This window comes from Columba livia, chromosome 6 (genome assembly GCF_036013475.1).
Source record: "Columba livia isolate bColLiv1 breed racing homer chromosome 6, bColLiv1.pat.W.v2, whole genome shotgun sequence".
NCBI classification, from domain to species: Eukaryota; Metazoa; Chordata; class Aves; order Columbiformes; family Columbidae; genus Columba; species Columba livia.
In genome coordinates this window covers 14,689,641-14,706,840 of record NC_088607.1, presented here as the reverse complement: position 1 = coordinate 14,706,840, position 17,200 = coordinate 14,689,641, and the positions used below count along the sequence as shown (strand labels likewise).

Genomic DNA, 17,200 nt, shown 5'->3' with positions numbered 1-17,200 from the left:
GGCAAAAGACACCCCCAAAACAACAAAACACAACAAAAAAGAGCATTAGGAAATCGACACAGTATTTGATCTCTCTTTTTTTGCTGCTGAAGCCACATGGCATGCATAGTATTTTTAACTGAAGAGTCTCATTTCAAATATATGCCGAGGAATCTTATTTCAAACATATACTAAATAAGGAGGGGAGTAATAAAACAGGCAGTCCCTTACTCTAATTTTATCCGTCTCCCTCCTCTTCTTTCCTTGATGCAGTGAAACTTTAAATCCAACACCAAACCCCGTCTCTCTTTTTATTTTTTTTTAAACAGTGATCAACATTTTCCTAAATGACCCCCGAAAGGACCTACTTCGAAAGTACTCATTAGTAACAGCCACGTTTGCAATATTAACCTGGATGTCGCTGTTTATTAAGATCTTTTAAGGGGTTTAGAATGAAGACACACTGCCGGTGTACAGGGAGCACAGAAGGGGTAATTTAAAACCCATGTTTTTCCTCCCCCTCACCGAAAACATGCCCAGCATTGTGCAGCTGTGCTGCCAGCTTCATCACTCCCTCCATCTCCACTCTTGCTAATTAAAAGGTTGATCACAGAACAATGCTCTTCTCATTAATTTCGGCTTTCTGATTGGGCAGGATTCCCGCTCGCTCCGCCTGATCTTTTCCACACTGCTGAAGTTAATGTGACAGGAGCCCGAAGATGGATTACCCGCTGCCATATTGCCCATCACCTCCAATCAGCAGCTATCTGGGTAAACTGATTGTTCTAATTTGCTCTCATTATTTTTACAATATCAGGAGAAAATAACGCACACAGCTCACTGTCAAAGCCGTGAAAATCAGCCATTAGTTAAACTCAGACACTGAGTGGCTTTATTAGAAGCACTGCAGTTTATTGATGCACCTTCGGTAAACTAAGATAATATCTGCCCTCTCGAAACACACTTTTTTGGGTGTATTTATGTTGAAAGGAAATATTTATTAGGATATTTTTGGAAATGCTCGCTGTCTCAGCCTGTTATTTTGATGCGCTGGCAGACAACGAAGATTAAGAACAATGGAAGCTTGACTTCCACATGAAGAAGGGCAAAATATGCAGCATTATCCGCACGGCAGCCTGCCTGCACATCTCAGCTACTATTTTACAGTTTAAGTAAAAATCATCTCAGTACGAATATGACACATGAATATGTAAATACACCCCAAACCAGCATGAAATACAATATTACCATAAAGACAAACATAGTATGGGCATAATTGTGTGAGCTGTATGTACAAGGTCAACAATTTAATTTTGGGTTTGGGTGTTCTTGGTTTGGTTTTTTTTGCTAATCAAAGGAGCCTGCATAGCCCAGCATCAAAACACAGGGATTGAGAACAGGAGCTCCAAATCATCAGGGAAACTGTTCTGTACAGCTGGGAACATTTTTTTCCCCCTATGAAAAAGCATTGTGTTGCCACAACTTGGGAATGAGTCAGAGCAGAAATGTCACTCCACACTGAAGCCTCACAGGATCCCACATTTAAGAAATGAATAAAGTATTGTTAGTGGTACTAAATCAGGCATTTTTACACCGCAGTGGCGGTAAGAACTACATTGAAAATCCTGGACCTCTGACAGTCTCTGAGCTGTATGTAAAGGGACCTACCTTATTTTGCCTGCTGCCTATCTATGTCTTAGCAAAGGGAAATGCTAAATAGAGGGATTAACAGAAATACAATATCTTAAATCTTGCTAAACATAAACTTTAAACTGGTGTCTAAGACGCTGTAACTCACCATGTGCCCTAAGAGTGACAGGCAGAGCGCAGCAAACTGATTTTACTTTTAAATAATATCTAAATCGGATTAGCTCTTTGTGTAGATCTGCATGAACCAGAGGGGACATTCATCATTGTGCCAAAAAAGTTAAATTCACTGGGGAACACTCAAAGTGAACGGTTCTAGACCTACATTTTATCTCTCAGACACATCATCAAGATGCCGTGCCAATATGCATGAAGCCAGCTAGGACCTGCACGAAAGACAATGGGAGAGTACCAGGATACCAGAAAAGGCTTAATTTTTTCCTCTGTAGATTATGAACTGCTTGGGACAGGATCTGTGGCTTCTCTGTCTCGGAAGCACAGAGCATCCCTTTCAGTACTTGAGCTTCTTTTTTAATATTTAAACAGCTTAAATATAAGGAAGGGTACCCTCCTCCCTCCCCCTCCAGAACAGATGTCATTCTAGTTCCTCCTCCTCCTCCGCTGTAATTTAAAACGCTACAATTTTCATTACTGCTTTTGAAAATTTCTAAATCCTCACCATCTAGAGCCTTGCACTTGGGGGTTGATTTTTTCTCCCTCCTAGCAAAGCCGCCTCCCAGCTTTGTTTGGTATCTCTTTTGACCCTTGCTAATGGTTTTCTCTTGGAGGGGCGTGCCATGCTTTTCTCCTTAAAATTCCTGCACTGAAAGACTGCACCACACCACACTCCACAAAACGTGCTGATGGCACAAATTACAAGCCCCCAGCCGAACACTCCAGCCCCCACCATTCGGGCAGATTTATGTGGGCTCTTGCCGACGTTATTACAAGTCAGAGTTTATTGGGAAATTGTTACATTATGCGGAGTGTCTAACAAATTGCTTATGCTGCTATAATTGGATTACAACAGCCGCTTGCTCCCACCGGTAAGATTAGGCAAGTAGGACTCCTGCCGATCTCTGAGCGTTAGCAGTAATTTTATTTGCCTTGCCTCTCTCTTTCCTAACAACATGCCTCTTTCCCTGCCAGCTGTCTGCTGAAAAGGCACAGGCTTGTTCCTTGGCCCTAACAATGCAATTACAGCCCTGCAGATCGCACTGTTTGTGCATTAAGTACAGAGCCAAAACGAGGCGAATTGATCGTTTGACTTTTGGAGGAGCCATGTGATCTCTGCGTGCGGGTGATCCGGCACGCATGGCTGGGCAGTGCTGCAGCACACGCCGCAGGATGAACCCGCTCGGCGCGACTTCCCCTCCCCTGGCCGCTCCAAAGAGCAAAGGCATTGGGGTCCACCCTGCACTAACCCCCATCAGTCTACAAAAACAGGCTCATTTTTAGCAGCTCTCTTGCTAGGCTAAACTCAGAACTCGCTCTGCCTTCTCAAATGTGACACTTGCCCAGGCCCACGGCTTCCCTGCAGTGGGCTAACCTATGAAACTACTAATCCAGCATTTCACCACACAAGCTTTAGTGCAAAAACTGGACATATTTTTCAAGCAACTTTTTCAGTTCTTGCATTTGAAAAATACCGAAGACGTATCTAGTTAATGTCACAATGATGGTATTTGTATTCTCTACCATCAGAGGGTGCTGCCAGTGCAGATGACTACTTAAGAAGCAATGCTTCTCTTGGTGCTTGCAGCGGTTTGCCACTGAAGCCATCGATGATTTGGATTCCAAACTGTTTCACATTTCCAGCACAAAAGATCCCAAAGTACTTTTTAAAGCGCAAGTTCAGTTTGTTTGATAACTCTTACCCTGGTGAACACTCCTTACAGGCTTAATGTGACAGCACCTGAGTGAAGACCTCAAGACTGTAATTCTTTATGCAGAGTATCAATCACCAAACCAGCAAACCACACAGAGTGGAACTACAGCATGTGACACTACACACAATACAGTGTAGGGGAATTTTAATTAAGGATGCCAGATCAAGTTCTAAATGTTAAAAGATTTCTCTTTCAACTTCACTGCCTGTATATTGAGAGAATCCCAGGAGGATTCAGTTTAAAAGGGACCTCAGGAGTTCTCCAGCCCAACCACAAGGCAGCATGAGGACAGACCAGGAAGCTCTGGGCTACACCTCGGCTGGCCTTGAAAAGCTCTCAGGACAGAGGCTGCAGAGCCCCCATAAGCAACCTGTTCCAGTTGACTGTTGTCACCATGACAAAGTTTTTCCTTATAACCAGTCAAACCTGAGAAGGAATTTCTAAGATTCGTGTGGGAGCCTTTCCAATATTTATTTCACAGGTAATGCAATTTGCTTTGAGATTTCCAATCCAGGGTTCCAAAAATTAAAAACTTCTCCATTGAGTCGACCGAACTTTTGGAAATGATTCTTCACACCAAGATTCTGCATATCACCTGCCTGACCACCCTTACTGCAGAGCTTGGAGAACTGATCTCCAGAATACACTCAGAGACCCTCAGCTATAAATTAATTCATGAATTAACTATTAATATTTCTTCAAAATCTCTTTTGTATAAAAAAGAGAGTGTAATTATTTCTTAATTCCTGGCTTCATTGACACACAAAGTCATTTTGGGTGGTTAGAGAGGCAGAAATGACAAGCACTCCAATGTGTTTGCATAACTGAAGACTAAAGAAGCCTGTCTACATGTAGTTTAACACTCAAAAGAAACTCTGAACAGCTGAAAAGCCTTATAAATAGCTCAGACCCAGAGGAAGTGCAAACGTCTGCATTGTGAATTGTAGATCTTAATTACAGACAATGGCTGGTACAGCAAGTAGCACGGAAAAAAAAGTGAAACAGTTGCACTGTTCATGGTTGGCAATAATTCTTCAGGAAAATATTTACTATCAATCAGTTATGAGAAAAGGGACTCTGCGCTCATAAAACAGCACGTTGCTTCTCATACCAGGACCATTTTGCTTCAGCATAATCTGAATTTAAACAGCTTGTTTCCTGCGGATATAATTTTGGAAATAAATAAAACAAGTCTATCAAAATCTGGAGAATGTGCATGGTGTGGTGGGGGGAGCAGGAATATCACATTTCTTTCTCAGTCATTTGCCAATAGGTTATCAGACCGAGGGGAAGCTAAGGCATAAAGATTGTCTTGACCTAAAAAAACAGATATAAGAAATGAGAAACTCACAATTAAGATCAAAGTAGAGATATTACTAAGGAATGAAGATCGTCATTAGGTCAAACCTTTTAGAGAAATGCCTGATGCTATGTTTTTGCTTATGCTGCCTAAATACTGAAAAATCAAAGTTTCAAAGCATCTTTTGAACATTAAGTAATTCCAGCAATGTCCCTGCAGTATCTGCCATTTCACAAAACCTTTCTTTTACAGAAATAACACCTACAACAGAAGGGTAAAATTACATGCTCAAATCTCTATTAACCAGTGGCTGAGGCAGCGTTCATCCAGTTTGCAACAGCCCCCAAAACTGTTGTCCCAGAGACAGGTACATCCAAACCACAGAAGGGGACACTGCCAGCAAGGGGTTTGGAGCTGGAAGCATGTCCCCTGACAGCCCCTCTGCACCATTACATAGAAGCTTAATACTAAAAATTAAGGTATGAAGGAACAGACTTTCTCACTAAAATAGTGGAAGGAGTATCAGGAAACTGAATGTAACTAGTCAAATAATATTTGTTTATGATTAAATTGCTCTAATTTCAATCTCAAGGACTGGAAGGGCTTCAAAGGCACAGGAAAACTACACATTATCTGAAGATATACTGACGTAGTGGTATCTCACAGCAGAACTCTGAGTTGATTATGTTGTTCAGGCAAAGTAAATGCAGGGACACTCTCAGGAAAGGGGAGACATCAATCTGTGACATAAAGGGACTTGAGAGTACAAGAGGGACACTCTTCGGATCCATTTGTCCTACTGCCAACTGAAACATTCAGCCTGGAATCCTAAGTGTTTGCTTATTAAAGAGTACTTGTGGTTTCTCCTTTGAATTCATATAAAAATCCTGAACTCAATGTTATTATTGTGCAGACTATTTTTATTCTAAAAATTCAGAAGTAGCAATACAGAACGAAGTGACAAAGGCAGATTTCAATTACCAACTACTTCCACCACTCCTTGCTTTAGCTGAATCACCCTTGAACGTAAAATGTGCAGCTATAGCTAAATAATACTATAAGTCTTTGAAAGAAAATTTCACATAGCATACTGTGCCAAGCCCTGTTCTGTGTTTCCAAAATTGTGCAGAACATAGCTCTGTCCCCCATACATTACAAACAGCTGGCCAAGCAGGCAAAGCATCACTACATGCTTAAGCAGGACTTTTCATCCACGTGTCTAAAAACCGTAACAGATAAATTTCACAACATTTCTGCAAGGAGAGTACTATTCATTTCCCTTTTTGAAGAGGAGCAAGAAAAGCTATCCTGGCCACAGAGAATAAAATCACAGCGCTAAAAACAAAGTCCCTTGGTTTGCCAGGACCTGAAAAAGCAGGACCAGTTATCACAAGTGGGTAGCAAGTAGTGGCCTGACACAGAACTCTAATTTTCCACGGGTGGTGTGCTTGCCTGTATTTTTCTTCCTCCTGTTTCACTTAGATAGAGGCAGAGAACCTCTATCAGCTGCTGCTGAGTTCAGAACTAAGCAGAGCCTGGGGATGCTGTATGGGCATTTCGAAGGTGTCTTTGTGCTGTCTGTGGCAGGTGTGCAATAGGGTGCCCATCTCTGGCACATGTGTGAAAGAATTCAATGTGCAAAATGAAACTGAGAACACTTCTTTATATAGCAGATACAGACAAACTGGAACTGACTGCAGGAGTTAATAAACAGTAAAAACCTATCTGATGAATATAGGGACTGGGTATTGACTGTGGAACTCTGTGAGATCAGCTGGACACCAGTCAAGAGCACTTTGAATCAGATGGATACATACATGATCCAGAGAAGTGCAAAATCTAATGGACTCCAAGTGAACAGCAAGACTCAGACCTAATACAGCCCACATTATGAAAGGCTGAAAATGTAAGACCTCTGTTTGAAAACAGAAATATATATAATCCATCCAAGCAAAGACTCAGCCAAGGGGGCTGGAGACAGAGCATCCCCCACTGCACAGCAAATAGAAAGTGTGAAGGTCGCCACAGAAAGTACGTGGTCCCGGATGCAGAATAGAAGAGAAACTTGTTTGCACACCCAGGAGCATCACAAGAATCCTAGTGACATACCAGCTGCCAGGGGATTTTTAACAGTGCCCCTCTCTAATTGAGGATGAAGCACACACCACCACCATTATCTGGCCTGAAGATACTGGCTTACAAAATATGGAACAAACAATAGGAACAGATGCTCATTTGGCCAGATTTCAATAAGCCTCATTAAAACCAAACACCCTGTCCTTGGAGCTCAGGTTCATGCTACATTTCTACCTTATTTAAGCATCTAACACAAATTCCTGAGAAAGAAGTCCACTTGTGGTTGCACACCAGTAGTATCATAAAAAGAAATCCTCTCAGACATTTTTTGGTATCTACTGAGACAAACAGGAGTATTATATATGTGTGTGTACACAAATATAAAAACACAACTGGAGATTGCATTTCCTTTTTAAAGACATTAAGTTAAATATACATCAGACCTGTTGATCACTAAAATGCAACAGGCAAAAAGGTGCCAAAAGATTAACTAAGAAACTCGTGAGGATGGAAGAGAATCAATGCTACAGATCACAAAGGTGACATCTCTGCATCACAATATACAATTTTTAATTCAAGATCCAACCTCTTTAGTCAAAACATAAGCACACTTGAAACAATTTCCACCGATCCTTATTTGCTTTTACCCAAATAAACCCAAGTCCCATCCATGGAGTTTCAGAGGATAAATACCAGAAAAGCACAGCTAAGAACAAAATACAAAACTTAATCAGAATGCAATATTCTAGTTTTATTTTTAAATGCCTGAATACAACTAGATAATCCATAGGTTTGCAAAAGCCACTGAGCACCTGGCTTCACAGTCAGCATAACACTGTATAGAAGACTGGGCAGGAAAGGTTTCCTAACAAACACAGACTTCCTTGAGTGGTCAAAAAGACAGTAGCCCTATGCTACTCTCCATACTCAAAAATGCACACGTTTATTATAAACTCCTTTTCCCTCCATTTTAGAAAGAATGCCAGTTTTTAGGCTGGTGAGTTACCCCTGAGTGTCCTGTGCAGAAGCATTCCTTCACAAGAGACCTTGATAGATGGACAGCGCTTTGGTCTGAAAAAATATATCCCAACACTGATGCGTGTGGCATTAAGGGAACTTCACATCATTCTTTGAACAAACTTTAGAAACGTCAAGTACATGATCAGCACATGGCATTAATATAGTCTTAACAGAGCACAACCTTCTTTTTTGCAAGTAGGTGCAGAATCAGAAATCCTGTTTTTGGAAAAGACATCGTCCCTTGCAGATAGACTGAAACTTTTGACAAGCATGTCACAATGCTGACTGTGGCTCCCAGTCAGGGCTGATACTGCACTGCAGAATCAGAAAAGGTACATAATGATTTCCAAAGTAATCCTTTTTGTCTTTCAATGCCGCTTTAAAACAAACAAACCAACCAGCCAACCCTCTTTTTCCAAGAGTGCTACAGGCAAAGAAACCCACAATTACACTTTACAGCGTTCACCCTTTTCATGAAACATTTTGAAGTCCAAGGCTGTAAGACACATCGATCACGGAGGATAAAACTCACCATGTGCATAAGGCCAGGAGAAGTCCTCTGAACTCCCTAAATCCCATTTAAGTTCTTCAGCTAGGTAATGTTTAACAGTTGTGCCATTTGCCTATGCCATCACCGAGCCATCTGCATTTAGCTAACTGGATTTATAAATGCTTCAACACTTTTGAAATCTGAAAGACAAGCTTTCTTAGAACCTATTTTATTTTGGTTTGTAGTTAGGAAGGCAAAGGAAAGGAGTACAATAACCAGGCAATCTAGTATTAGGGGAAATATATCCCCAGAAAAGTCCTTAGGTTTTTTTTATCTATATATAAAATATATGTATGTGTATGCATGTATATATAGATGCATGTAGAGAGGTATATATATATGTCTTTATATACATATATGTGATTGGCTTATAGCATATATACACATATATTGTCCTACAGCATATAAAGACACAATACTTTAAAACATGCTTTTTCATCTCCAGAGCGATGGTTCAAATTCATCCTCAACAACATGAAACAAGTCTGGCTGTTCCTGCCTTGCGCCCTCCCCATACCTCTTGCCATGATCCCACTGAAACGTAGTTTTGGGAGAGTTTATGACTTGGGGCATTAGCATGTTAAAGATACGTTATTTCAGTTAAAAGAGGCATCATGTAATTAGCTGTAGCTCTTGCACCTCCTTGCTCCTCAGTAAGACCATCAGGTCAAACGAGATGCTACACAGCAGATGGGGTTGAATGGGTTTACCCTAGCTAGCTCGCTGTGAGCTGCTTCGTGGCATCAGAATGATGCTCCCACCGATAAAATTCAGGCAGAGCTGCTCTGGTTGCTCAAAGAGTTTCACCTACTTTGTATCATAAAGCACCTTAGGAAGCAGTGTGCAACACCAGCCATCTCAAGCTAAGAATGGAGATGTCAGTATTAAATATTACCACTTTGTTCCAAGACTGGTAGCTTCTCCCAGAAGCACTTCAGATAACGTGACATATCAGGCAGAGTTTAAGTGCACTAAGCCACCTGCAAGCACCATGACAAACTTTTATCATGGCCAGTTCCCTGACAGGAAACAAAAGTAATGGGACATCTGAATTTCACCAGCAAAATCCCAGCAAATATTTAGCTGGGAAATTATGCTAAAGGTCAATAAAAAAGTGGGCCCTGAAGGGAAAAGGTACCTTTAACAACCATTCAAAGTATGAAAAAAGGGACTTCAAGAAGATCAAGGTGTAAATAACTGAAAGAGAAAACAGGCTTTTGAGTGGTCAGGTTTGTGGTGCCAGAGGAGCAACAAAATGCCAGCTGGTTTCAGGAACAGATGGCTGCGTGCACTGATCTGTCCTGCATGCCCATTCCAAACTTCCTTTCACTGGAAATACGAAGCTTATGCAAGGATAAATGCATCCTTCACGCAGCCTTTCTATACATCTTGCATCACAGTTCAAATGTTTTCCATTCACAAACAGCCCTACATGTATGTTATTATACACCAGTTATGCTGTATTTTAGGAAAAGAGAACAACTAATGGCACCTCATCTTTTCCAATCACATCTACTACAGTTCTCAATTAATAACTTTTCTCTGATGGGCTAATATATCCATTTTCTTACCATTCTTACTGCCATACCTCGCCTACTTCCTTTCCCTTAAATACAGCATTCACTGTATCTTAATTGAAAAGTCTTTCTTTTTTGCACCTCCCCTCCAGTAGCTAAGAAAAGGAACCATGATACAAAGAGCTCTCATGCAGTATTTTCGGCATATGTCTGGACGTTTATCACTTGAAGTTGCCAGAGCTAATTACATGGCAGGCATAGGTCATCCCAATGGAAAAGCCTCTTACTCGTATAGCAAAATGAACCCTTCAATCCTAGATAGCTCAGGACTCAAGAAATCATTTCCAACAAAGAAAAACAGCAAATCTGAAAAGTCTATGCTGAAGGACAGAAAAGCCTACTCCAAATACTTGCTTTCTGTATAGTTGGTTTTTTTCCTAACTGTAATTTTTAACAAGAACTTTTCCTTAATTAACAATGAACAATCTCCTAAAAAAAAAACCTCAAAACCAAAGTTGTTCTCTTACTTACTTTGGCCACACAGTTTTCAGTCTTCATAGCAGTGCTTCCTAGACATACTGTTTCCTGGTTTAAGCACAGTCTGGCACAGCTGTTGTAGGTCTGCAGAAATATTAAAATGGTTATGAATAGAAGAGCATGATTTTCTTTCAGGCACTGCATTTTTGGCACAGGAACCCACAACAACTCTACTACATTTCCTTTTTCCTAAGGTGTAAATGTTTAGAACCAAATTAAACTAGTTTACTGCACAAGCCTATGTTGAGGGTACACGTCCTCTGAGAAGCTACGTATAACTTTACAGCTTTGAGATACAAAGAAAAAACAATATTTTTATCTTCTTTTACTTCAGAAAAGTAAAAAATTATCTGGTCTCAGATGTTTGGTCTTTCACAAAACACTACATAACTGAGCAACTAAAGCAAGGTGATTTCTACACACCAGGTCACAGTGTATGCCAAACGTTAACAAACATCCCCTGTCTTTGTCAGGTAAAAATACATGGGGACAGTACAAAGGTCATAATCAGAAAGGAGTAAGTGCAGACCACATCTTGCTTGTATTTAATCCTACCAATTTTGGAAAGCTTTTTCTTTCAAAGTAGCATGTCTTTTTACTTTAACTCATACACTGTCCTGCCCAGAGGACCCTCAGCTGAGGCTGCAGATTTTGGAGTCTTTACAGAACACATTACTCAGGTCTTTCCCTTTTTAAGGGCAGCATATGAATGGTACTTATGAAGTGTGCTTCGAATTACACTTTGGTTGGTCTAGCTATATAAGCTGAGATGCCTGAAGAACTCAGAGGAGGCTCTGTGCCTTCACTTTCAATACCTTTTTAATTACTACTTGATTAAGCTCACATTTTCGAGGAATATTAGGAGTAGTAACTAAGAGCTCCAGTATTGGATTAAAACCCCAGCGCCTGTCACCAGCTACAGAAAACTGCTCTCAAGCAAAAGTGGCAGCCGAAAAGCAAACATAAAGTTGCTTTGTTTCAAAAGAAGTAAGTGGACCACAGAGAAGATGTTGCTATCTCAAATAGTTGTGTGGGGAAAACCCAAGAAGCATGTTGGAAGTTAACAAAATTAAACTTGCTACAAAGACATTTCCAAGAGCACTAAGTAAAACACAGTAACATTCATGATGTTTTTGAGATTGCCATAAGGGGAAGACACACAAAAATTTGTAGTGAACTGCCTGTCAGTTCTCTCCCTGTAATATTTGCTTGCAATCTCTGAAGATCCTCCTTTCAGGGCTTGCTACACATTCTATTTGTTCTATTTGAAACTAATTCAACCCAAACCTGCCGCAGGTTACAAAACCTGCAGGTGACACTGGCATGCTCAGGGCTCCTAAACCTCTCCCTCTGCTCCAAAGCTACGTCATCAGAGCCAGATTCCTCCAGTGCTAAGCACCAAACAAATGATCTCCCCTTTCTGCCCCTCTGCCACAGGGCTGCCTCTGCACAAGATGCAGTCAGCAGCAAGCCACAGGCAGAGAACACAGCGCAAAGGACGGCAGACACAAGAATGCAAAGAGATTAGAAGGGGGTTATGCTGAGCGATAGGAGATAGATCCACAAAGCCAGTGTTCCTAACGGTTTCCAGCTCTGGAGGTCGGTAAGCAACAACTGACGGGAACTGAGTGTTCGCAATCAGTTTATAACATTATTCACCTAAGTTCTTACGACCCTCATTAAACACTCCCTACTGGCCATCATGGGAAATCAGTATACTGGCTCAGCTGATCTGTATCGGTCCAGCACAGGACAGATACTCTTGTGGAAAATCAGGAAATTGCAGTCCTTTCCACCTTACCTCTTCATAGACCCTTTTTAAATTTCATCCTGAAACAGAAACAAAAAGCAGCACAGAAGCCCCGTCTTCCCTATTGCTTTAGCAGTTTGTGTTTTATTTGTCAGTGAGCTCTGTAAGCAGAAAACAACCAGTGACGGTCAGGAATGCAGAATATCCTGGCTCCAGCAGATCTCCTTACAAGTTAGAACACTGATATCTGCTGCGACTAGCAGCCAGCTAGCAATTTCCGACTCTGGATCCAGAAGGAGAAACCGAAAAATTCAAACACACAAATCCTTTCGAAGTGCCATGCAGACGAACAGTGTGCATCTTTCAGCAGGGGAGGTTCAGACTCAAACTGGGATTAGGTCGCAAGCAAACAGAAGCCTGATGGACTTAACTTAGCCTCTTGCAAATATTTGCCAACATCATAAACCCATCACTCTGGTATGCGCAGCACTTTCTCCTCAGAAGAAAGAGCAGAATGGCATAAACTACTATAAATCGTGGCTTAGATGCAGGAGCCCAACTGGTGGACAGAAAGTTGACACCATCTGCTTTGCACTGACGTTCAGACGATACCATGCAAACTTCATTTTAAAGCATCATGTTAGTTAAATTCAGCCAGATTCTGAAGGTGAAAAGCCATGAAGAGTTGATAGGATTCTTTGTTCATTGTTTACATTTGTGTAATTTAACCCATTTAGCATAAATCTGTGCTTTCTTTCATTTGCAGTTTAATTCCTGAAATTCCAGTAGCAGTATTTCTACACACCTTATCCTCTACATACTGTAAATTTTTTCAGAAGCCCTGACTCAAAGAAAGCTACTGCTAAGTCCACTTTGCAGATGAAAAGCTCAGCCACAAAAGCATGTACTGAAAGCAACAGGAAACCTGTAGCTCCATGAACTGAACGAACTGAATTCAGATCTTGTCAGTCTTTTTCCTCCCAAGACAGGGATGAACAAACCTTGGTAGCAAGCCAGCTTTTTAAAAGCCAGGCTTACAACAGGCTTTCTCTCACATTTACAAATGGGAAAGTGACAATCCAAAACCACAATCTGAAATACTAAATGATAACTCTAAAAACCCTAGAACTTTCTAAGAAGCAAGCAAGCTCACCACGCCACTGTTCAAAAGTTGTGTACATGACAGAATGCAGATACAAATAATTACTCCAATATGTTGCTTAATTTTTATTATTTTCATCCACACATTACATCTCAGTGTGAACAGCACCAACTGAACTTCTAGCATACTTGTTCGTCAAATCACACAATACCAGGACTAGTGACACTTGATGGAACTAGCGTAGTACAAATGTAAAGCAGATAAAATGAAACACTTCTTCACACAGCAGGCAGTGAACTGCTGGAGCTTGCTGCCCCAGGACACCGTGGAGAGAACATCAGCAAGTGGGAAAAGGGATTAAACAAACTCATGGACAGCACATCCATAGAGCACTCGGCAGAGACACCCCCTAGACACCCCTAGTGCACCAGCAGTAGATGCTGCAGCAGCAGAAGGGGGATGGAGCACAGAGCAGCCAGACCTGCTTGTTCTCATTCACCAGCATCTTCCACTGACAGTGCTGGTGTCAGCACTGGAGCAGCAGACTCTGGGTCCGACTGACCTGGGCATTCCTGCACTCTCAATACCTCTCTGCCCTCAGACAACATGCCAAGGATACTTAAATCCCTCCTTCCCAACCTTTGCAGTGACAGAAAGGAGACCAGAAGATGCTTTTATTGTGAGAATCAATTTTAGTACAGTAATTTTATTATGTAAAGATCTCCATACGTGCCAAATCACCAAATGACCATTTAGTCCTCCAGCAGCTCTTTCTTTCTCAGTAAAAGTAGTGGAAGAAAGAAGAAAATTAAAAGAGTATGTATAATGGATTCAACCCAACAGGATGCAGATTTGAGAAAAAAAACATAGAGTGATCTTCAGTTCAGTGTCCATTACTATGTTTGCAAAGTTACCAAGTTCTTCTGTTCTTATTTTCACATTTTCGGAGAAGAATACCTAATTAGCCTTGTGAGAGGGAGGAATAAATAGGATAAAGAAGATTCATGTGCATGTTCTACAATATGCTTTAAAAGGTTTCAAGCAAAAACACAGAAAAAAGCCTAGTTCTCCCTTAAAGTCCGGGGTGGGGGGGGAAGGAAGAGGTAATGTCACTCTACTTAACAGCTCTCAATGGAAACGTATTGATAATGTTGCAGAGAAGCTGCATCTGGCTCATGAAGTTAAGTCATGAGAAGCTGAGAGAACGTATTATGAAAGCAGTACTATATGGCTGCCCTCTTCTAATGTTTCTCTGCGGGCAGCAGTTACTGGTTATTGTGAGACACAAGATTACTGCTGGACATGGAGACTTGATTTCATCTGGTATTGTTATATTTGTGTTCGTAGGCTAAGAGTTACTAGTGAACAGACCTAACCGAAAGCAGAATGAATGTCATATCATCAAATAATGCAGACCCATACATTTCCGATTAACCATTTGATGGCGTCTTGCACTACACTGCAACATCAGAGAACCTCCTTTCGTTCATTCCAAATGCCTATGGAAACACAGACCAACCTGGGAGAAAACCAAAACCAAACCCCGGAGAAGCAAAGCTCAACCTTTTTACGGATCTTACCTAATATGCACCAAAACTGTTTAAGTTTCTCTTCACCTTTCATCAAGATAAGAGGTTTCTTTGCCTTCTTCTTAAGTGGTAGCCTGTTTTAATGCCACAGGCAGATAGCTTTGCGTTGGAGTGCTTTAATATGTTTTTATATCGCATATAAAGCATGCAAACATAAACCAGTTTGTTGAAAACTACCCTCTTTGTGGAACCTGGCTGTAATTCTAAGCAAGTTTTCAATTTTCACACTGCTGCTAGGGTAAAACATTTTAAAGAGTTTAATTTTTACAGTGGCTTCAATGACACAAGATTATCTAACAAAGTAATGGCTAATCAATAGAGGGTTTAGTTGTCAGGTGAAACATATAACACACTAAAAGGGATTGATTGCAAGGCTCCTCCTTATTTACTGGGAGGTATATATTTAAAATGACACAAACTTGTTACCAAGCTGCATTCTTTTAACCTTGCAAAAGCTGTTTGAGAACAGTGTTAAGCAGCCCTATAGCAAAACAAGCTCTAATGAAAAAAAAACCCTACAAATATATGGCAGCACCAAATCATGTCAGAAGCAGGGGAACCACAAAGCTGTATTCACTCTCAGCCAAAGGCTTAAAATGCCTCAGAGACACTAGACTATGGTTCACTAAAGACAGAGCTGTATCTGATATCGTTCTGTGTCTGTGGCTACATTTTTCTTTTTAAAGAAAGTATGATCCTGCGCTTTGACATAAACACACAAACATTTCTACTCTTGTCGGCGTAACTCTGGACAAACACCAAATGCCAACCTGAAGCCTCAAACCCCAGGCAGAACCATGTGTGAGTATGCACGGCTTTTCTACCCACTGAAATCCAACTGAAATCTTTGGTCATTTATTCCGAGAATCCCCAGTCCCTGAGCAAAACTCCACATTTTAATAGAAGCTGCAACCCAGGAGTTCAATAAGATTTCCTCCCCAATAGTTAATAATTACATGATTTATCAGAGAAAGATAACACTAATAAAAACACAGCAAAAAGACAAAACCCATACACTCCCTTCGAGTCATTTTCAGGGAAAAGATTATTAAACTGTTCTTTTTGAACAAGGGCTTTTGTAGCTAAGCACAAATTGCCAAGCGGTTAGAAAAAAGTTATTAGACTCCGAAGAATTCAGCAGAAGTAGGAAGTTATATAAACAAATCACTCCAGTAGATTTGGAAAGATCGCTTTCATCTCACTTACAGTCTTAGGAGACTTGCATTAATTACCCTTTCAAGGTCTTTCACATGGACTATTTAAAATAAATGCAATTTATTTATTTATTTCAAATGAGGTGCTGCTTCTGAAAGAATTAAATAATCTCAACGAATTTAAAAACGTTTTTATAAACAGGTAATTAAAAAGACTAGAATTAAGTCAAGCTGTAAGACATTCCCCAGGATTCACTGTGATTATATTCTTAAGACAAAATTTTGTTATTCCTAGACCAGCCTTGGGAAGGGTAATCTCCACGGAAAGTTGTAAGACAAAGTAAAGACTAGCCAAACAAAAACTGTATCATTTACAGGATTTTCCCTAAAGCACAGTTTGTCATATTGCAATTACACCTTGCCGACTGTGAAATCCAGAGTCCTTAATATTGCCACTAGAGGGAAGACGTGTCTCAACACATGGCAATGGTAGTTGGGGAGTGGGTTTTCTTGAGCAATTACCATAACAAAGCTCCCTTGGCTGTGTGTACCTTCTAATTACTCAGTACAATTAAAATGACTTACCTAAAAAAAAAAAACGGGGGGGGAAAAAGGTTCCTAAAACAAAAAAACCTCAAGACAATGCAAACAAAAAGCCTGACTCCAATTTGCCTGTTATCTCAAATGACATTAAAGCTGAAGATCTTTTTTCCTCATCCATCAATGCACCGGGGAAGGAACAAAAAAAAGAGTATGCCACAATGCCCAAACACCGCAGGGTTGTTCAGAAAAGTAAAAGCATTAAAACAAACAAAAACAAAGAGCAAGGAGAACTACATCTCTTGTTAAGGAAAAGAAGCTAAAAAAAAAAAAGAAAAAGGAAATGTCGTGGTATTTAGCCATCTGGTAGCTGCTTGAAAACAAATTGTCCTCAAAAGAGCAGAAATACAGTATGTCTTCTCTCAGTTCACTGGCTTATGAATCAGACTTTTTTTTCCTTTTTTTTTTAAATACAGGCACAGTAACGTTAGACTTCTGTGCTTCTGCTGCTTTCACTTCCTTCTTGTCCCACTGTGCAAAGATAACCATG

The 17,200-nt window shown here is 40.6% G+C and overlaps 1 protein-coding gene across 32 annotated transcripts in view; it reads right to left on the bottom strand.

The window, feature by feature from the left end:
* Window positions 1-17,200, bottom strand: part of BTRC (beta-transducin repeat containing E3 ubiquitin protein ligase) — a 120,403-nt gene that overhangs the window by 48,580 nt on the left and 54,623 nt on the right. For 25 of the 32 annotated variants that reach the window (XM_065068225.1, XM_065068227.1, XM_065068230.1 and 22 more), the window contains one exon: window positions 10,510-10,599. The exons of the other annotated variants lie outside the window; for them this stretch is intronic. In XM_065068225.1, the coding sequence (XP_064924297.1) occupies window positions 10,510-10,599 (90 nt within the window). The remainder of the gene's footprint in view (window positions 1-10,509; window positions 10,600-17,200) is intronic. 32 annotated transcript variants of the gene reach the window in all.